This window comes from Rhinoderma darwinii, chromosome 12, assembly GCF_050947455.1.
Source record: "Rhinoderma darwinii isolate aRhiDar2 chromosome 12, aRhiDar2.hap1, whole genome shotgun sequence".
Taxonomy (NCBI): Eukaryota; Metazoa; Chordata; class Amphibia; order Anura; family Rhinodermatidae; genus Rhinoderma; species Rhinoderma darwinii.
This window is the reverse complement of record NC_134698.1, coordinates 78,138,239-78,154,948: the sequence shown is the minus strand read 5'-3', so window position 1 is coordinate 78,154,948 and position 16,710 is coordinate 78,138,239. Positions and strand designations below refer to the sequence as shown.

At 43.4% G+C, this 16,710-nt stretch overlaps 3 protein-coding genes across 9 annotated transcripts in view; 1 reads left to right on the top strand and 2 right to left on the bottom strand.

The window, feature by feature from the left end:
• The window catches only part of WDR25 (WD repeat domain 25), a 75,638-nt gene extending 74,842 nt beyond the window's left edge, over nt 1-796 (bottom strand). For 3 of the 5 annotated variants that reach the window (XM_075844227.1, XM_075844231.1, XM_075844230.1), the window contains exon 1: nt 516-602. The gene's annotated coding sequence lies outside the window, so the exon portion shown is untranslated. Of the gene's footprint in view, nt 1-515; nt 630-772 lie in introns of those variants that run through there. The other 2 variants (XM_075844229.1, XM_075844228.1) reach the window with 2 other exon arrangements.
• Nucleotides 797-862: 66 nt separating this feature from the next.
• Nucleotides 863-10,461, top strand: WARS1 (tryptophanyl-tRNA synthetase 1). 2 transcript variants are annotated; one of them, XM_075844225.1, is made up of 11 exons: nt 863-948; nt 2,621-2,808; nt 3,696-3,909; nt 4,489-4,597; nt 5,782-5,901; nt 6,294-6,476; nt 7,283-7,383; nt 7,476-7,588; nt 9,120-9,293; nt 9,894-10,034; nt 10,172-10,461. In XM_075844225.1, exons 2-11 carry the CDS (start codon nt 2,695-2,697, stop codon nt 10,328-10,330), a joined length of 1,428 nt encoding a protein of 475 aa, XP_075700340.1. In that variant the 5' UTR covers nt 863-948; nt 2,621-2,694; the 3' UTR covers nt 10,331-10,461. The 2 variants fall into 2 exon arrangements, with proteins under 2 accessions (XP_075700340.1, XP_075700341.1); XM_075844226.1 differs by lacking the exon at nt 863-948 and adding an exon at nt 1,006-1,167.
• A 1,668-nt stretch (nt 10,462-12,129) lies between these two features.
• LOC142664840 (cholesterol 24-hydroxylase-like) overlaps nt 12,130-16,710 on the bottom strand; it is an 18,184-nt gene continuing 13,603 nt past the window's right edge. For both annotated transcript variants that reach the window (XM_075844221.1, XM_075844220.1), the window contains exons 8-15: nt 16,260-16,416; nt 16,006-16,068; nt 15,838-15,910; nt 14,096-14,180; nt 13,246-13,356; nt 12,917-13,005; nt 12,718-12,784; nt 12,130-12,456 (exon numbers count right to left, since the gene is read on the bottom strand). In XM_075844221.1, coding sequence (XP_075700336.1) covers nt 12,307-12,456; nt 12,718-12,784; nt 12,917-13,005; nt 13,246-13,356; nt 14,096-14,180; nt 15,838-15,910; nt 16,006-16,068; nt 16,260-16,416 — 795 coding nt within the window. In that variant the 3' untranslated portion in view covers nt 12,130-12,306. The remainder of the gene's footprint in view (nt 12,457-12,717; nt 12,785-12,916; nt 13,006-13,245; nt 13,357-14,095; nt 14,181-15,837; nt 15,911-16,005; nt 16,069-16,259; nt 16,417-16,710) is intronic.

The following is a 16,710-nucleotide window of genomic DNA, read 5'->3' as shown; positions in this document are numbered from 1 at the left end:
TAAGATATATCCCCATGATTTTAGGGAGACTCGATCGTATCATGGGAAATTTTGTATATGCTCCTTCCCTGACAAGCATTCCAACAACAAAAAAACACCGGAATGCAGGGGGCGTGGCCGACACATTCCTATGATCTCCATCAGGCTGATTTCTTCCATTGAACATGTGAAGGTTTACAGTCCATGTAAAATTTACTGCAGCTTTCGAATATAGTTGGTCTATCACTTCTTCACCATTTTAAATATCTCCGCTTGCTGTCAGTGAACATAAACATTTGCTGTTTACATTGAGCATCTAAAAACCTGCTGCTCACACAGGTGCAGGGTAGTTACAGTGTATCAGAACTCTCCTTTGTAACCAAACCTGCAGCTGTGTGAGCAGGACATCACTTTTCATTACACAAAGATTATGACAACCCAGCCTGACTACAGGCTACACTCATATCACGATATAATACGCAACACTGGATTATATTTATACATTGACAGTAGAATTTAGTGGGAATAATATTTACCCCCCTCGTTGCACACACAGGACTCCCCCACTCACTCAGTGACAGCCACGCACTGCATGCTGGGAATCCCTCCAGTCCATTACTGAATCAAACAGCCCAGACTCCGCAAATCCATTCCCCCCGGAAACGAGAGCGAGTACATGAAAGTTCCGCTTTGCAATAATGAACTCTATATTAATAACCTATGATATTCTTTCTATATCATTTTATATAACATCGGTTTATTAATAAAATCGTATAACTTCCCGTTATTTTACCAGCGCTTCTGCTTTGAGGTGTTTCCTATGGTTTCTGGGAGTAGGAACCTTAGTGATCGGTCATGTTTCTGTAGGGATTGTATTGCGGGCTGCACGGTGGGCGGAACCTGGGAGTGCAGCATTCCGCACCGGCTGCTTGTATCACACGGGGCAGGCGAGGTGGAGGCAGATGAGAGGTATAGCGGCTGTCACTCTATAGTCACCTGTGTGATAAATGTCTATGACAGATGTATTATATACCGCGGACAAGCCCTCGCCAGCTCCTGTAGTGTCATGTGCTGTAATAATCATATAGTAACGTGCTGTGTGGGGTGTCAGGCTGTGCACCCTCCTCCATGTGTCCCTGTGTTATACCGGGGGAGAGCTGGGGGCTATTACTTTTACCATCCGGAACTGTAAGTCAGCACAATCTCCCATATGGTTCTGAAGGGATCATGTGTCATAATACAAGTCGTAGTCCTGCTCGTGTAATAATAATATAGGACCAGCTGCCCTTTAATATATAGGATCATGTGTCATAGTCCCTATCATATAATATAGGATAATGTGTCATAGTCCCTATCATATAATAATATAGGATCATGTGTCATAGTCCCTATCATATAATAATATAGGATCATGTGTCATAGTCCCTATCATATAATAATATAGGATCATGTGTCATAGTCCCTATCATATAATAATATAGGACCAGCTGCCCTTTAATATATAGGATCATAAGTCATAGTCCCTATCCTATAATAACATAGGACCAGCTGCCCTTTAATATATAGGATCATGTGTCATAGTCCCTATCCTATAATAATATAGGACCAGCTGCCCTTTAATATATAGGATCATGTGTCATAGTCCCTATCATATAATAATATAGGATCAGCTGCCCTTTAATATATAGGATCATAAGTCATAGTCCCTATCGTATAATAATATAGGACCAGCTGCCCTTTAATATATAGGATCATGTGTCATAGTCCCTATCATATAATAATATAGGACCAGCTGCCCTTTAGTATATAGGATCATGTGTCATAGTCCCTATCATATAATAATATAGGACCAGCTGCCCTTTAATATATAGGATCATGTGTCATAGTCCCTATCATATAATAATATAGGATCAGCCTGCCCTCTATAATCTCATATATAAGATCATGTGTCCTATCATATAATACTATAGGACCAGCTTTCCTGTATAATTTCATATATAGGGTCATGTTTCATAATACAAACCATAGTCCATATCATGTAATACTATGAGATCAGCCTGCATTCTATATCTCATATATAGGATCATGTGTCATAGTCCTTATAATAATATAAGGTCAGTTTGCCCTATATAATCTTGTATGTAGATGTGATATTGCACTGGTCATATACTATATAATAATATAGGCTCCTGTGTCATATTCCCTATCATATAATAATATAGGATCAGCCTGCCCTCTATATTCTCATATGTAGGATCATGTGTGGGACCTGCCTGCACTCTGGAGTCCCATATATGGGTCCGGTGGGGTCATATGTGGTATTACAAGTCATAATCTATATAATATTATAGTATAGGGTGCGTCATGTGTCATATTCTCTACAATTTTGCCCACTATATCGATCTCAGGGCAATTCTATGTGATATCACAGGTGCCATATAAGAATTATGTCACTAAGCTGTCATTCACATGCCCGTGCAGCGTGCAAGAAATTCTGTACAGTTGTAATATTTGGGGGGGGGGACCGCTGTTTTGCTTTCTATGTATATACATATATACCCTATATTAATGTGACCGCAGACCATTATAATGGCTCATATCACATTGGAGGGTAATTCTAAGAGATGATTTCTTTCTCCAGGATTCGCACATCCCGGGGGTTGCTGATTTATTTGGCATTTGAGTGGATTTTTTATCCTCACATCTCACCACGTCATGTCCGACCCCGGATCTGGTAATGGTGGGGCGCTCACACCCCTGGAGCTGTATAACCGGGTGTCAGAACAGGGGGAAAAAGTCCGCACATTGAAAACAGAAAAGGCCCCAAAAGTAAGTATTGTGTATATAGGTCTGTGATGTATGTCATGTGTATGTACTGTGTGAATAACCGCACATTTATTATATACTTTGCATTGGAATTCCTCACCATTTTCAAGATCCCTGCTTGCTGTCAGTGCATATCCAGAGGTTGAAAACCTGTCCAAGCCTAATTTTTCCATAGGATATATCTGATGGATGTGGATTCCACCTATAGGACGCTCACCTATCTCCAGAATGGGGGTCCCTCGACCATTGTCTCGCCTTGTGAGAAGGCTGTCCGTCGCTGCATTTAGACGGAGGATGACTGGAGAGGTAGCCGACATGCGCGGCCACATTTTCATCCATTCTAAGGTAGAATGTGATGGCCGCACCACCAGGTGGCATAGGCATCAGGGACCCCCTGTTCTGGAGATAGGTGAGGGTGCCATAGGTGGAACCCACATCCTTCAGACATATCCTATAGATATGCCATAAATGTCAGAGTTGCGAATACAGGGGTTGTAATACATGATATGCCCTTTTAAGGGAAATGTACCTCATAGAGGGGGGTCCACTACTCGAAACCCCCACCATTATCCAGAGCGGAGAGCACAGTGCAGCTCTCTGTCAATACAGGCGATACATTGTCACTGGTTGCCATTGATTTCATCAGGTGCCATGCAATACCACTTTTCTCCTGCAGGGGCCGCCAGTGGGTCCTCATTAACAGAAGATAAGATTTACACAAAGTTTATAATGAACGACCTTTATCACTTTCATTGAATATTGATCCTCTTCACTTGAGGCCGACTACCACGCCTGCCCCCTCCCCCAGCCTCCCATGCCTCAGATAGCACGCTGTTCACACCCGGAGGGGCTTGTTAGATAACATGTCTGGTTGTGGCTTTACTTTGAAGGATGAAATCGATGCCGCAGTGAAGCTTCTGCTGACCCTGAAAGTCGACTATAAGACGGCAGCAGGAGAGGATTATAAGCCGGGCTCCCCACCCTCAAGTGACCCCCCAAATACCTACAACGGGCTGCCTGCTGCCAGCGAGGGGGACGACTTTGTGGATCCCTGGACCGTTCAAACCGGCAACGCAAAGGGGGTGGACTATGATAAACTTATAGGTAAGCGACGGCGGACGCACTACGAACCGGAAATGTGACGAGACACGGAATATCCATCTGTGGCTCTCCGGCTGTAGCGTTACTACAACTCCCATCAAGTACTGACAGCCGGTCTATTCAGCTGTTTCTGAGTTGTCTGTTCCTGGGAAAGTTGGGTGACCACCAATATCATTGCCATTATAGTTTCTTATGTGGCTTATGTCACCCAGCTTTCCCAGAGCCATGAAGAGCAACTCTGCCTAGTTATACAGCAATATGGGAGATGGATCTCATAACTAGATTTGCTCTTCAGGGGTCTAGGAAAGCTGGGTGTTAGAAACCCAAAACAAAATGAGTAAAAATCCTTTCATCCAGCACCAATAGGACCTGACTGGTGGATATTCTGTATTATCAAATGGTCATAGAAAAGTTTTAAGGACCTTTACGTTCTGTATTATCGGATGCCGGATTAGAGGAATTTTCCCAATATATAGATCTATATGGAGAGTGAGGGTTTTTATTTAATGAATGCTTTTTCTTTACAACCTGTAATTAATTCTGATGAGAAGAATCATTTTATTGCTCATAACTTTCCCACAGTTCGGTTTGGAAGCAGCAAGATTGACAAGGATCTTATAGATCGGATAGAGCGGGTCACCGGGAACAAGGCGCATCACTTCTTACGAAGAGGAATCTTCTTTTCACACAGGTATGTCCCGTCCTCTTCTTCTACCCTCCTAGACACTGTATAACCCTATACCTGCGGTGACCTTGCGGATCCGTCAGATTATATGGCGGCTTGTAGTCTGTACTCCGTTAGCAGAATATAGGCCTCTATAAGTGGCTGCGTCTGGTATAACAGCTCAGCAGGGAAGACACGAGGATATAGGAGGTCCCCGGCAGCCCTACATGTTGCTATAGGTGCTACCACAGCATTATATTACACTACTTATGTATTATATGACGTGGCTCCAGAAATTGAATTTCCTTCTATAGGGTATGTAGACATTTGCAACCATTTAGTTATTGCTCCAATGCATCTAAAATGATAATTTAAAACAAAAAAAGGGACAAACTTTGCAAATATTCTCGATTGAAAATCACATTTTTTGTCTGCAGACCTATGTGTCGTCATGGTTACAGACTACAAACAAACCCTGTGTAGTCTGATCTGACAGTCTTGTGTTACTTTCGTTCCCTGCCCCCTCATCTGTAGGTAAGTAAGCAGTGGGAGAAGAGTAACACATGGCATCAGGTCCTGACTACACGCAGGGTTGGTTGGTAGTCTGTATCCATGGAGACACATAAGTTTGGATAGGAGCTGTAAACACAAATGGTGAAATATCTTTTAGGCTATGTTCACACGGAGTATTTTGGGGGAGGAATATCTGCCTTAAAATTCCGTTTGGAACTTTGAGGCAGATATTCCTCTCCCTGCACGCCGATTTTCGCAGCGATTATCGCGCCGTTTTTCGCCCGCGGCCATTGAGCGCCGCGGGCATAAAACAGCGAGAAATACGCTTTCTCCTGCCTCCCATTGAAGTCAATGGGAGGTCAGAGGCGGAAGCGCCCGAAGATAGGGCATGTCGCTTCTTTTTCCCGCGAGGCAGTTTTACTGCTCGCGGGAAAAAGACGCCGACGCCTCCCATTGAAATCAATGGGAGGCGTTCTCGGGCCGTTTTTGCCGAGTTTTGCGACGCGGTTTCCGCGTCAAAAAACTCGGCAAAATACCCCGTGTGAACATAGCCTTAATCAAGACTATTTGCAAATTCTCTTAGTTTATTTATTTTAGATGCAATGGAACAATAATAATACGATTGCAAAAGTCTACACGCCCGGTACGTTAAATTGCCGATCAGGTAGTAATTATTTCCTTTGGATATTTTTTTTTAGGGACATGCACCAAATTCTGGATGCAGTGGAGAACAAAAAGCCATTTTACCTCTATACAGGAAGAGGCCCGTCCTCCGAAGCAATGCATGTCGGCCACCTCATTCCATTCATCTTCACCAAGTAAGCAACCGATTCTTACTTTCTATATGTAACAGCCGGACACCAATGTAAAGAGGCACCAACGGACAGTTAACCTCTATCTGTTGCGCATTTGATGGTAATCTAATGTTCCCTGTTATCAGCCATTCAGACTGTAGTGTTCTTCATGAGTGACAGGCAGCGAAGAAAACTCCCTGCACCCCCACCCACATTACCTCCGGTGCTGAACTCCTCCATACAGAGGGGTGACAACTTCTATTGCTGATTAACCTTTATAAGGTTTCAGCTTTTGAGTTTACTGTCCCTTTAAGGGGGGGATCCTATACTTTTTCCTTCCCTTTCCTATAAGCCCAGCCTGTGTTACGGGGGGATTTTGATACCATAAAATACAAAGCTCGTTTTACTATATGCAGGTGGTTACAGGAAGAGTTTAATGTCCCGCTGGTCGTCCAGATGACCGACGATGAAAAGTATCTCTGGAAAGACTTGACCTTAGAGAAAGCCTATCAGTACACAATAGAGAACGCCAAGGACATCATAGCGTTGGGCTTCGATATTAACAAAACCTTCATCTTCTCCGACCTGGAATACCTGGGGTGAGTGACTCGTCCCCTCTTATCCGGGGATTGCTTCCGGAAACCCATGGAAGTATAACATTTAAAGGGATATTAACCCTAAAAATTGTCCTACAATCTTACTTAAAGGGGTTATCCGGGCAGTAAGAGAAAAAACACAACAACCCACAAACAAGTGGCTTTTATGTGAATATTCAACTACATTACCGCCAGAAAATGACATGTTAGTGTTACTTACCGATCCCCGATGTAACACTAGCCACGGGCGGACTTCCGTTTAAGAAACGGGACTTAAAATTTCTGCGCGCGCGCGATAGACTACAAGTCCCATCATGCACATCGATCCTCCTCTTGCCGTGGATCGCCGCCCACCCGATAGCTAAGTGAAGAAGGGGGCTGACTTACTTCTGTAGGGTCGTCAGAGCGCCAGCTCCCTAACGGTCACGTGAGATGATGACAGCCCGACACCGCTGGAGCTAGCGATCACATGGGATGATGACATTATTGCAACCAGAACTATAGGATTTCCGGCGACCTCGGAGGGTATGGAAGAACGGAAACGGCGCAAGAATGAAAATATATATATTAGTAAGTTTAATCAATTTGAACTTGTATTTGATTTGGAGATATTTTTTTTACTGCCCGGATAACCCCTTTAAAGAGTAACTAAACTTTCAAAAAACTTCTGACATGTCAGAAGTCATGATCGGTGGAGGTCCGAGCGCTGAGACCCCCGCCGATCGCTAGAACGAAGCGGCTGAAGCGCTCGGATAGATGAATGAATAACCTCCATATGTTGTCATATTTGATATTTATGGATTTAACAGGATGAGTTCGGGTTTCTACAGAAATGTTGTGCAAGTCCAGAAACACGTGACGTTCAACCAAGTTAAAGGGATCTTCGGCTTCACAGACAGCGACTGCATTGGTGAGTCTGCCGACCCCCGATGTGATATCACCACCTGGATTGTCCAGCTCGTCCGTTTTATTTTGGCTTTTCTTCGCTTTGTTGTCTTTCAGGTAAAATCAGTTTCCCCGCCATTCAGGCCGCGCCGTCCTTCAGCAGCTCCTTCCCGGAAATATTCAATGGCAGAAAAGATATTCAGTGTCTCATCCCGTGTGCCATCGACCAGGTACAACAGTCTTAATGGGTTCACACCGGACAATGTACCCTGATACTAATACACATATATATGGTCTGTATGCAGCTCCCCTCGCCCCTGGAGACCATTCTGCATACAGACCATATATATGTGTGTATAGGGTTACTATCCTGTGTTATCTAGGCACCCAGCAGTACAAGGGAGCTGTCATCTGTCATACTGCTGGCCGCCGCATCCAGGCGGTGAATCAGTGCAGAGGTGGCCAGGAATTCCGGAAACGGGCTGTTACCATAGCTCCTATTAATAGCCCGCCTGTGTTTTGGAAACCGCCGAGCACAGCAAACTCAGCTGTTTCCGTAATTCCCTGCCACCTCTGTACTGGTTCTCTGCCAGCGTGCGCCTCACCAGGTGGGACAGGGTCGGGGACCCCTGTTGGGGAGATAGACATAGGTCCCACCTCTGGCACCCACACATATCAGATATTTATGGCATATCCTGTGGATATGCCATAAATGTCTAAGATGGGAAAACTCGACCCCACCCTCTAACAATAAGATGATTCTGCTGACCCCGTCCTTTATTGGTAAAGAGATGATTCTGCTGAATCTGACCCAGTCTACACAGCAAAGCTGACAAGTGAACTGCAGAAAACAGGAAATGTCAGCGTATTGTGTCTGCACTAGTGGCCAATGTAAGATCTTGAATACGTCAGGATTTTTTTTCTTTTTACTATGGATGATCACATGGAAATGAAAACACCAAATATGTTAATAAAAACCTGATTTAAAGGAGTTGTCAAGTTTAGACCCTATTAGGGCATTCTAGGTTAATATCGGGGGTCCTCTGTTCAGGATCCTCATCTCTCGGTCAGGGTGGAGAGCGGTTACATAGAGTATCTCTGGAGGACTTGACATTACACAGACAACCCATTGATATGATTGGACACTGTGTAATACTCAATTTCCCCTGTGGTGGCGCTGTAGGGAAATTGAACACTTACAGCCAGGTTCCCCACAGATCACAGCTGATCGCTGAGGTTCACATAACAATATTCACTGATGGTATTTCTGGTCGTGTCGTTTAATAGTGTTATATTTATGGGGACCTTTATTGTACAGAGATGTGTAAACCATATTCTATGACATACTTTATTCATTGATTGTTCTTTTAGCTCTGTTTATATGACATCTTCGCTTTCCATCATAGGTTCAGTATATGTTGGGGGATCTCCCAACGTATGTGCCTCCGACGTTAGGGCCCCATTGTGGGTAAAAGTTTACTGCGCGATATACGTGTTTTTTTCTACTGTATCCCTTTGTATAGAATAACCTAGCATAGTGCCCTGGTAGCCATTAATGAACCCCCTCATTATTTGTGTGCAGTGGTTTGTTCCGCTGCAATGCAGTAGGAGAAGCCCTGTATGTTGTGGAACAGACTATTGCACACAGATAACGGGGGGGGGGATTCTGAGATAAAGTATATTATAATAACCCCTCTATTGCACTGCCATGTATTAATTACCCAGAGTTCTGTAAAGTTACAATAATGTCTTCTGTTCCAGGATCCATACTTCAGAATGACCAGGGATGTCGCCCCCAGGATCAGCTTCCTTAAACCAGCCTTATTACATTCAACCTTCTTTCCTGCATTGCAAGGGGCACAAACTAAAATGAGCGCCAGCGATCCCAATTCTTCCATCTTCCTCACAGACTCCCCCAAACAGATCAAGACTAAGGTATGAGAATGATAAAGTTTCAATTAAAGGGGTTGTCCAGGATTAGAAGAACATGGCTGCTTTCTTCCAACAACAGCGCCACCGCTGTCCACAGCTTATGTGTGGTATTGCAACTCAGCCCTATTAACATCAATGAGGCTGAGCTGCAATACCAGACACAACCTGTGGACAGGTGTGGCGCTGTTTCTGGAATAAAGCAGTCATGTTTTTCTAATTCTATGCAACCCTTTTAATGCCTCATGCTCAACCAGCATGTATGGCAGCAAATAAAGCCCCTGTGGCTGTATATTACAGCGCTGTCGGCGCTCTGTGCCGATGTACATCACCGTATTCTCCCCTATAAGCGTTACTCTGTTATATAGCATTCGGAACATGGCACAATATTTTCGCCCGCTTGTAATTGGGGGCACAGTATGGACCCTATAGATTTCTACTGATCAGTAGGACCCCTCTCTGCCCGGGGCCCCTGTAAGCACAACTTTCTGTGAGCATTGAGGACCCGTCATTGAGACTTCCTGCGATCATTACCGTCACGTTCGATCCAGCCACCCAGTGATATCATTTACCCCTTGTACCGTCCTACATTTCCTTTATTTTTAGGTCAACAAGCATGCGTTCTCCGGGGGGAAAGATACCATCGAAGAACACCGGAAACATGGCGGCAATTGCGAAGTCGATGTCTGTTACATGTACCTGACCTTCTTCCTTGAAGACGACGAGAAGCTCGAAAAAATTAAACAGGTATAAAGTAGGCATGATGTCTAAAGTAGCAATAATTCTACCACTCAGCTCAACTACATTGACAATCTCGGCTCTGCTACATCCACAGGTAGCGTTTTCTATTTCTTAGCAATGCGTTTTAATATTGTCTCTTTCAGGATTATACCAGCGGAGCTTTGCTAACGGGAGAGCTGAAGAAAATCTTGATAGAAACTTTACAGCCGATGATCGCAGCGCACCAGGAGCGGAGGAAACGGGTCACAGAGGACGCGGTCAAACGGTTCATGACTCCAAGGAAGTTGGCTTTCGACTTTTAGCGACTTTTACAATGTTCCTGTCACAGTCTACATCGTGATCCAAGCGTCAGCCATAGTCGGGGACGATCCTTTTACCGTATTCCATAAAGTTATATTGTAAATTATTGCAATAAAATGTTCTACTGATCTGATCAGAGTTCTGGTTACTGGATACAATCAGTTTAAAGGGGAATTCCGCTGAAAATCAGATACTAGACATTGTATCTATTCATCGGGGTGTCCGCAGAATATTACATTCAGGTCGTTGCTTAGCAACACGGGCTACAGCCATTGGGTGACACATGTCGATCCCAATGCTGTGGGGCAGATCTGGAGGCGGCACCAACATCACTTCAGTGCTGGAAAGAGAGGAAGGCGGCTGCCGATTCCCGATGCTGGAACCTTTATACCTCAGTATTATAATTGGGCATTTTTGGTGCAGGTTTTGTTTCTATATATATATAAAATTAAAGGGGTTTTCCGGTTATACTGTAAGTAAATTAAAAAGTTCTAAAACTTTGTAATAAACTTTGCGGCAGATTTACTTAGACTGATGTTTCAGACGCCAGACATCGCTGGAGTAATATACACCAAATTAATTAAGTGTTGCTCACCTATATAAGGCTAAGTTCACACAGAGTTTTTTGACGCGGAAACCGCGCCTAAAAACTCGTCAAAAACAGCCCGAAAATATCTCCCACTGATTTCGGGCTATCTTCGGCCGTTTCCGCCTCTGACCTCCCATTGACTTCAATGGGAGGCAGAGAAAGCGTATTTCATGGCGTTTTACTCAATGGCCGCGGGTGAAAAACGCCGCGAAAATCGGCGTGCAGGGAGAGAAAAATCTGCCTCAAACCTCCAAACAGAATTTTGAGGCAGAAATTCCGCCTGCAAAAAACTCAGTGTGAACGTGGCCTAATAAGTGTGGCGCACCTTTGGCTTTCTCTAATTCTGTTGGATCTATGCTGGCCCTGCCCCCTCACGCCTAACCCCCCCCCCCCCCCCCCCCCCCAATCATTTGAAGAATCTCCGCCCTTGCATTTCAATTTCTATTTAAGATCTTTGCTTACTGTCAGTGAATGAGAAAACGTTTGTTTACATCCAGAAGCTGAAAACCTGCACAGACCTAAGGCTATGTTCACACCTGTCAGGTTTACCTATGGAAAATCTGACAGGTATTCACTGCAAGATCCGCGGCAGAAATGTCGTATTTCTGCCGTAAATGTGCGGTGGATTCGCACAAGGATTAACTCCATTTATGAGGCTAATCCGCGTGTGGAAATCAGACGGCTTTTTCCCCCGGTAGATTTCTGCAACGGATAAAAACAAAACGGTTTGTTTCGGTATTCTGAAACGTGAATGGGGCCTAATACTTCTACAGCGGCGAGTTTGCTACAGTTGTATCCAGTCTAGACAATCATCTGTGAGCTAAAGAGTGGACTCCAGACTGATACGGTTTACCTGCACTGATACATTTGCTGTCAGTGAGTGGAAACCATCTTGTTCACATTCAGAGGCTAAAACAACTACAGACCAGATACTACAGCTCAAGGGTTTGCACGAATTGTATCCAGTCTAAGGAGAGGTAACAAGTCTCCCCTTCCTTCACTGATACATTGTTACAAACGATCAGGAAGGGAGAGAGATTCCTGCTGTGGATGTGTTCAGCTCACAGAGGATTATCTAGACCGGATACAATTGCAACAAACTATCAGCTGTGAGAAGTATTCGGTTGGTAGTGCTTTTCAAACTCTGGGTGTAAACTATTCACTGACCGCAAGCAGAGATTTTGAAAATGGTAAGAAATAAAAGTTGTACAATTTTTTATTAGACAATGATTACGTTTTATTTACATAAAATTGGAAATCCCCTTTAATGCCCAGGCTACACGGCGACGTGCGGTCACTGCTACCTCAATGTTTCTCTATAGGGGAAAATGTAGGAATTTCGACAGGGTTTTTCCCCTCGAAGGGAAACATTTTACTGCGGTCATTTATTTAATTCCTGTTAGTCCGAGGCCTCAGTTGACACATGACTCCATCTTTTGGTCGCAGACTTCCGGTGTCCGCAATGTCGAAGCTTTGTCCTTCTATCAGCTGGAACTCAAATCTTTGCAAAAGTTTCGCCATCACCACTTTCGCTTCCATCTGTTAAAAAAAAAACGGAAAACCCAAATGAAAATTGAAGCTGTAACTTTCTCTGGTGTTCTTAGTAACCCCCTGCCACCCGAATACTACCCCAAATATCTCCAAGACCAAGAAGGATGACTTTTCCCTCCTGGAAGAGGTGACTACCAAAATATTGGACCTCGCAGGGCTATGACACTGGGCGTGTCTGAGGCCTGACAACTTGGTTCCCGCGCAATATGGCCTCTGGAGAGATCCTACAAAATGTAGATATTCCCTTACCTGAGAAAACACTTGTCCTATACACGACCGAGGCCCCAAGGAAAATGGAAAGTAAGTGAAGTACGGCCTGAGAGCAATAAAACGCAACATATCAATACCCAATAGTGTCGGTTTACATGCTGGGAGTTGTAGTCGGAGACTACTGCAATAGATGATAGTGATGGGACGGCTGATTTTTATCTGTAATGTTGTCACTTACTTCGGGGATTCAGGACTAAAACGATCTGGCTCAAAGGTCAGAGGATCCTTGTAATTCTGCTCCATTCTTCCAAAGACATATGAGTTAAACTGTGGAGTGGATGACACCAGAAGTTAATAGCGGGAGAGTCGGTTTGAATATTTCACCAGAGTCGTAGCCATAGAGAATGTAGAGGTAGCAGTCGCACCCAGGCAATGGTGAGTAAGGGGCCTACTGTAACCTAATGCTTCACCCGAGATAAGCGGCGCCGACAGTGTCGTAGCCATCGACTTCCCCAGACCAGTCAGGAGAATTGTTGTAATATTTTACCGCTGTGTACGGCGACTTACCACTAAGGCCACGTTAGGCCGGATGTTGAATCCTTCAATCACCACTTCTTTATCCAGAAGACGCGATGTCCCGGGCGCAGTGGGATATAACCGGAGAGTTTCTTTCAGAATCTTTGACCAAAAATAATAATAAAATGGATATATTAGTTATAATACGACAACCCTGCAGCTTGAGATGATAAATCTACTGTCAATTCCACAAGGCGATGATAAACCACTGCATGTGCAGAAGTCAGATGTAGCAGAGCTGAATGTTCCTTGTGGATTTACATAGGACTGCGGGTATTTACTGATCTGGAGATGTCTTCGTAGAATGTTGTGTAACTTTGTAAATACTCTATATAAGTGTAAGTAAGTGTCACGTATACGGAGTACTTTGCTTGAATTCTTTTCAACTGATTTTGTGTTACATTTTCTTCTCCGTTCATGTCTAAAGCTGCGTTCAGACTGCTGTTTTTTTTTTGTGTTACAGATTATTGGAGCTCCTATTACACAGAGCTAAACTGTTATGTCACATGCCTGAAAAAGCACCAACTGCTCCCAATGGAAACCAGAAGAATTTTGAAAGCAGCTCTGGATGTGAATGGAGACAACAATACAGGGAGCAAAGTATTTCCAAAGTGAGTCAAGTTTATACATTGATTAAAAGTGGAAAATTTTGTGAAAAATAGAATTACGTTAAAGGGCCACTAAATCTAAACCAGCTGCTGATATTACTCACACATGCTGACATGGCTGATAACAGGGGACAATAGATTGCCTATAACTACACAGTAGGTTATCTTTTGATCTCTAGCTTTTTAGATTTTGTTTTCTATTCCTCTCTTACATAATCACTTTTCAGACTTACCTGGGATAAATACTGAAACTTGTTCAGATCTTCATATTCAATATCTCTTTTTGAACCTATTGCCTCGTCTATTTCAGCCTGGACCCTATTATAATAAGTATATAAAGTAATTGTAAGTATAACAGCTGTAAGATCAAGATGGCACCCCAATATGACCATGCCTGGGCTATTAAAGGGTATATATAGAATTCATCTACAGAAACAACTGAGTCACTGTACATACATTACTGATCCTGAGTTACATCCTGTATTATACTCCAGAGCTGCACTCCCTATTCTGCTGGTGAAGTCACTGTGTACATACATTACATTACTTATCCTGTACTGATCCTGAGTTACATCCTGTATTATACTGCAGAGCAGCACTCACTATTCTGCTGGTGGAGTCACTGTGTACACACATTACATTACTTATCCTGTACTGATCCTGAGTTATATCCTGTATTATACTCCAGAGCCGCACTCACTATTCTGCTGGTGGAGTCACTGTGTACATACATTACATTACTTATCCTGTACTGATCCGGAGTTACATCCTGTATTCTACTCCAGAGCTGCACTCGCTATTCTGCTGGTGGAGTCACTGTGTACATACATTACATTACTTATCCTGTACTGATCCTGAGTTGCATCCTGTATTATACTCCAGAGCTGCACTCACTATTCTGCTGGTGGAGTCACTGTGTACATACATTACATTACTTATCCTGTACTGATCCTGAGTTACATCCTGTATTATACTCCAGAGCTGCACTCACTATTCTGCTGGTGGAGTCACTGTGTACATACATTACATTACTTATCCTGTACTGATCCTGAGCTACATCCTGTATTATACTCCAGAGCTGCACTCACTATTCTGCTGGTGGAGTCGCTGTATACATTCATTACTTATCCTGTACTGATCCTGAGTTACATCCTGTATTATACTCCAGAGCTGCACTGACTATTCTGCTGGAGGAGTCACTGTGTACATACATTACATTACTTATCCTGTACTGATCCGGAGTTACATCTTGTATTATACTCCAGAGCTGCACTCACTATTCTGCTGGTGGAGTCACTGTGCACATACATTACATTACTTATTCTGTACTGATCCTGAGTTATATCCTGTATTATCCTCCAGAGCTGCACTCACTATTCTGCTGGTGGAGTCATTGTGTACATACATTACTTATCCTGTACTGATCCTGAGTTACATCCTGTATTATACTTCAGAGCTGCACTCACTATTCTGCTGGTGGAGTCACTGTGTACATACATTACATTACATTACTTATCCTGTACTGATCCTGAGTAACATCCTGTATTATACTCCAGAGCTGCACTCACTATTCTGCTGGTGGAGTCACTGTGTACATACATTACATTACTTATCCTGTACTGATCCTGAGTAACATCCTGTATTATACTCCAGAGCTGCACTCACTATTCTGCTGGTGGAGTCACTGTGTACATACATTACATTACTTATCCTGTACTGATCCTGAGTTATATCCTGTATTATACTCCAGAGCTGCACTCACTATTCTGCTGGTGGAGTCACTGTGTACATACATTACTTATCCTGTACTGATCCTGAGTTATATCCTGTATTATACTCCGGAGCTGCACTCACTATTCTACTGGTAGTCACTTTGTTTCAGCCTGTTTTATACTCAGGATCAGTACAAGATAAGTAATATATTTACAAAGTGCCAACTTTTTATGCATACACTCAGGCAGATATTTGCACTCACCTTCCGAGTATACCAGGGTTTCGTGCCAGTTCCATTACTGCAAAAGATAACTGGTTTGCTGTGGTCTCTTGGCCTAAAATAATAATTTATTGAAAGTCAATCCCAAATTAAAAAGCATGTCCTGCCCTAGAGGTGAGATCATAGTAATGACTTCTGCTTTATACCCACCTGCTATGAAGAAAGTCACAAAGTTATCCAACAAACTTTCCTTGTCACAAGTATCTTCCAGCGCTGTAAAGATCCAGAAGACACTTTATACTAATCGTAGTTTAGTCCAGGAAACAGCTAATATACAGCAGCCATTTTTTAGAAGCTACAGAGGTATAATGTAGTCACAGAGTCACACAGGCTTCATAACAATGTATAGCCCCTATACAACACATCCTCAGTGCCCTGTGAATTTTTATAGTATTATAACGTACCTGCTCCTTTAAGTATCTGTGATAAAATGTCAGCTGGAACGTCTTCTCCTTCTTGTATCGCCTTCTGTCTCCTCTCTATACATTCCCTACCGGTTTGGCGGAGCAATCTCACACTGTCCTGCACGTCTTTGATAAAAGCTCGTTTCCCCGGGGTGTACTGTTTAAATAGTGTCAGGAGACAGCAGACAGTATCACACATGATCGGATTAGATACAGCGGCTCAGCAGACAGTATCACACATGATCGGATTAGATACAGCGGCTCAGCAGACAGTATCACACATGATCGGATTAGATACAGCGGCTCAGCAGACAGTATCACACATGATAGGATTAGATACACAGCTCAGCAGACAGTATCACACATGATAGGATTAGATACAGCAGCTCAGCAGACAGTATCACATATGATAGGATTAGATACACAAGCTCAGCAGACAGTATCACACATG

Excerpts from the sequence above, each read along its gene's own strand:
- WARS1 (XM_075844225.1), top strand. The coding sequence starts at position 2,695 with ATGTCCGACCCCGGATCTGGTAATGGTGGGGCGCTCACACCCCTGGAG. Across the intron at positions 6,477-7,282 it reads TCCGACCTGGAATACCTGGG|GATGAGTTCGGGTTTCTACA; the intron begins GTGAGTGACTCG and ends TGGATTTAACAG. Across the intron at positions 7,589-9,119 it reads TCCCGTGTGCCATCGACCAG|GATCCATACTTCAGAATGAC; the intron begins GTACAACAGTCT and ends CTTCTGTTCCAG.